The sequence below is a fragment of the Telopea speciosissima genome, chromosome 10 (assembly GCF_018873765.1).
Source record: "Telopea speciosissima isolate NSW1024214 ecotype Mountain lineage chromosome 10, Tspe_v1, whole genome shotgun sequence".
Taxonomy (NCBI): Eukaryota; Viridiplantae; Streptophyta; class Magnoliopsida; order Proteales; family Proteaceae; genus Telopea; species Telopea speciosissima.
The window spans coordinates 53436175-53440027 of NC_057925.1; the positions used below are offsets into that span (position 1 = coordinate 53436175).

Genomic DNA, 3853 nt, shown 5'->3' on the forward strand with positions numbered 1-3853 from the left:
TTTGGATTTTTAAAATACTACATTAAATAACCTTAACGGAATATTAAATATTCCAACTGATTGGTTTTGGATAAGGAGTTAGTAATTTGTATATCTAATCCTTTATCAGGACTTGGTCACATACAATCTTCAATGGCGTGGGTCCCACGAGCATGTAATACTTTAATACGCACTTAAAATTAGGCGCAGTGAACACGTGTGGGTCCCACTTTACAGTGGACGGTAGCGTAAGTGGGACCCTGCATTAGAACGAAGAGAAATGGAGTCTAGCTAGATAGACTTTAGAGTCTAGAATCGTAGGTTATAGTAGACATAAACACACTACTGCTGTACGGCAGTTCGACAGAAGATAGCATTCCAGAGTGTACAGAGGTCAAGGCAAACTATAATGACACGTCACGCCGACTTGTGGGACCCACTGGCCGAGAAGACAGAAACCCCTTGACTGGGGGGGACTATCCTACGCTCCTAGGCTCACTGTTCCAACATCACCACCTGTCAATATTGTCGGCGCAACGTAGCCGAAAAGATTGGGACTTTTTCCTCCACTCGCATTAAATGCCGTTTCGCCGAAATCTGAACGTTTGAAGTTTACTTGAGTATTGCATGTCCATGTCTCAATTTCCATAAATACCCCCAGTCATTAATTTGTTAGATTTGTTTAGATTTTAGTTTCGAGATTTGATTGGTCAAATGTGTAATTAGAATGTGACTTAATGCGCTTAATTACAAAAGATTTTATATACGCTTCCCCAGATATGAGGGAAGCATACATGCATCATCAAGTGAATGGTTTTTTAGAGATTTTGGGTAAAAAAAATTGTTTTTTTTGCATTTATAACTTTCTAAAATTACCATTTGCAATCCAGGAAAATATTAGGACAGTAAAAAAAAAAAAATTGCGGTAATAATTTCTCAGAATCGGTGGGCAGCAAGTGAAATAGCTGCGCTGGAAAGCTGGTTTTGTATTTCTCACGAGATTTTATTTTATTTTTGGTTTTTGAGTAATGTATAAGAATTTATCTCATTTGCATTACAATTACAAAGATAGCCTTGAGTTACATTCACAAGCACCCTTCAACAAAAATTGGTCCACCAAAGGAGGACAATCATAAGAGAGTGATTTCACCTTACCAATCAATTTTATGTCTTCAAAATTCGTTCTTTCTTTTGTTAGAAGCAATGTTTCTTAGTAGATTGGTCTATAGAGGTTCTCCAAGTGTGTCTTATTTTTGCACATAACAATCAAATGAGACTAATTTTTTTGGATAGGTGGACATAAGGTCCCATGCTTATATGTTAAGTTTGATCTCAATTTGAATTGACCACGTACAAAAATCAAAGGTAGAAAATTTTAAGGACTATACAAAATAGGTGCACAAGAAGAAAAGATGGTTGACAAATGTAGGAGGCATGGATTTGCATGGGGGGTTTTAATTGAATTTGAGTTTAAATTTGATACATGATCCATTGAAATTTTCAAAACATGCTTCCATGTGGCAAAAATAGGTGGTCCTCTTAAAAAACCTTTCCAAGTAGACTACCCTAGAAAAAATTTCTCAGTTTTTTAAACCACCAATTGTGCTATTGTAATTGTATTAGTTAGAAATTCTTGGATATGTTTGGCCACAAGTTATATTTATGATATTTAACTAACTTGCTAATTAATGGGACTAGTATTTTTGACCATTTTATCCCTTTTCCGTACTGTGCTACTGATATACTATATTAGTATCGATGACTTACAAAATTGATACGTATTACCCATATCAGGCGATGCAAAATCGATACAGTACCGATACTTAAAACCATGGTTCCTACCCTAACTCTATCCACATTGTAAAATTTTTGTGCAAACCAACTTGAAGTAGAATATATGCATTGTTAGCAAGCAAGCAAGCTAGTGATTGAACTTGTCCTTCAAGCCAAGGATAGCTAAAGCCCAAGTCCCACTAATAAGAGCAAAAGTACAAAGGGGCTATTATGTCATTTCAGGTCACTAAGTCTCGGCTGTCTAGCACTCAGGCTTCTTGTAAGACTAAAATATCTGCCACGTAATGAGAAAATGAACTCCTGAATCAAAACAAAACTCCCCCCGAGAAATAGAGACATGAATGGATGGATGGTACACATCAGATATCATTTTATTTTTTTGCCCTTTTAATACCTTCCCTGCATGGAAGCATGCATTTAATGACACGAGGTAAGTCTCGAAAATGGAAATAAATCCACAGGAAAAAAAACAGTAAAAGAAAAGAAAATTAAATAAAACCCCTGTCGGGCTTCACAAAGACCAACTGTTGCGCTATAAATACCTCTACCCTCCGCCACCCTTTTCTCAACTCTCTCTTGCCCTTTCTGAGTCTAAGTCGTCTGTCGTAACTCGTAATAAGGGACCACTGCACCAAAGCAGGGCAGTTATTCTCCGACTGCTCAGTTGCGAACCAATGGTGGTAGAAACTTTTCAAGTTCGTAAGCGTGGCTTCGCCGCCGCCGTAACTGTCGGCGATAAGGAGACGATGAAGGTGGTGCCGGATTTCAAGCCGGTTCAATACAGAGGCGTGCGGAAGCGACCGTGGGGGCGTTACGCGGCTGAGATTCGAGATCCGTGGAACAAGACAAGGAAGTGGCTGGGGACATTTGATACTGCAGAGGAAGCTGCCATGGCTTACGATGAAGCTGCGAGAACCTTCCGTGGATCCAAAGCTAAGACTAACTTCGGTGATGGAGGTCTCGCCATCACCGGATCTGCTGTTGCTGCTGGTTCTGAAATGTTTCAAAGGCAGCTGAAGGAATGGCCTCCCGCCTATGTTACTGGTGACGGTCGGAGCTTATTTTCCTCCGTCGGAGTTCCGGCGGCTACTCCGGTTAGTTCTGGTTTTACAGGATATAAGTTTGTGGCAGTAGAGGTGGTGGTGAGAAACGAACAGGAGAAGATGAAGGAGGAGAAAAAACCGTTGTCCATCGATCTTAACCTCCCTGCTCCTCTCTTCTGATAGTAAGTTCGCCGGTATATTCTGGCGGTCGTTTAGTTTCTTTTTTCCGTTTATGGTTTAGATCTAATTAATTTCCTGCTGTGTACAGTTATAGAGAAGCTTTTAAGATGTGATTTAAGACAGGAAATTTGAATAGAAAAAATTCAAGTTATACCTTTGATCAGTCGTTAGTTCGATATCTAAGTCCATGAATTAACATTTTGGTTTTGTGTTTTACAATTTACGTCGAAGAAGATTAGATTCAATTTAAATCCACGAGTGTCCGTACAGGTAGAATGACGGACAGTGCGGAGGGTAAGGAAGTTCGAACCGACCAAATCTCTCCATGTGTTGTGTTGTACCTCTTTTAATCTGACAACTTGAAATTGCAGTATTGTCGGTCGCACTAACAGCTCCGGTCCGGCGAGTCAAAGATAAACTGAAGAACTCAAACAATCAAATCTTTGCGCACTAATTTCTACTCGGGAAACTGTCTCAGCGAAGTTCGTAATTACAGGAGTCTTCCTTAAATTAATGGCTAAAACGGCCACGGCCAGCCTAGCGTTTTTGTTTTTTTGAGAAAGGGCAAAAAATATGGAGACAACTTTGGGGCTTTGGCTTAATCAGTGGCGGCGGAGGAGAAAAGGGACAGTAAAGTAATTACAACTAGAGAAAGACAGAAAAAGTAATCTGGCGAGGCAGAAGAGAGGAGCATGGAAGATAGGAAGCGAAAAGGACAAGCGACATAAGGTGGGTGGGGTCCTTGATGAGAATGGGGACCCACCATGGGAAGGGAGACTGTGGTTGTGGTGAATTGAGGAGCAAACGTGATATCAAAAAAGCGGCAGAGGAATCCCTGAAATGCGGCGCCCACCACC

The 3853-nt window shown here is 40.4% G+C and overlaps 1 protein-coding gene across 1 annotated transcript; it reads left to right on the top strand.

The window, feature by feature from the left end:
* The first annotated feature begins 2360 nt into the window (after positions 1 to 2360).
* On the top strand, positions 2361 to 3013 carry LOC122642968 (ethylene-responsive transcription factor 12-like). Its single transcript, XM_043836593.1, has 2 exons — positions 2361 to 2378; positions 2414 to 3013. Exon 2 carries the CDS (start codon positions 2448 to 2450, stop codon positions 2994 to 2996), a length of 549 nt encoding a protein of 182 aa, XP_043692528.1. The 5' UTR covers positions 2361 to 2378; positions 2414 to 2447; the 3' UTR covers positions 2997 to 3013.
* Positions 3014 to 3853: the final 840 nt, after the last annotated feature.

Bases quoted from the DNA above. Each gene is read 5' to 3' on its own strand.
- LOC122642968 (XM_043836593.1), top strand. From the start codon at position 2,448: ATGGTGGTAGAAACTTTTCAAGTTCGTAAGCGTGGCTTCGCCGCCGCC.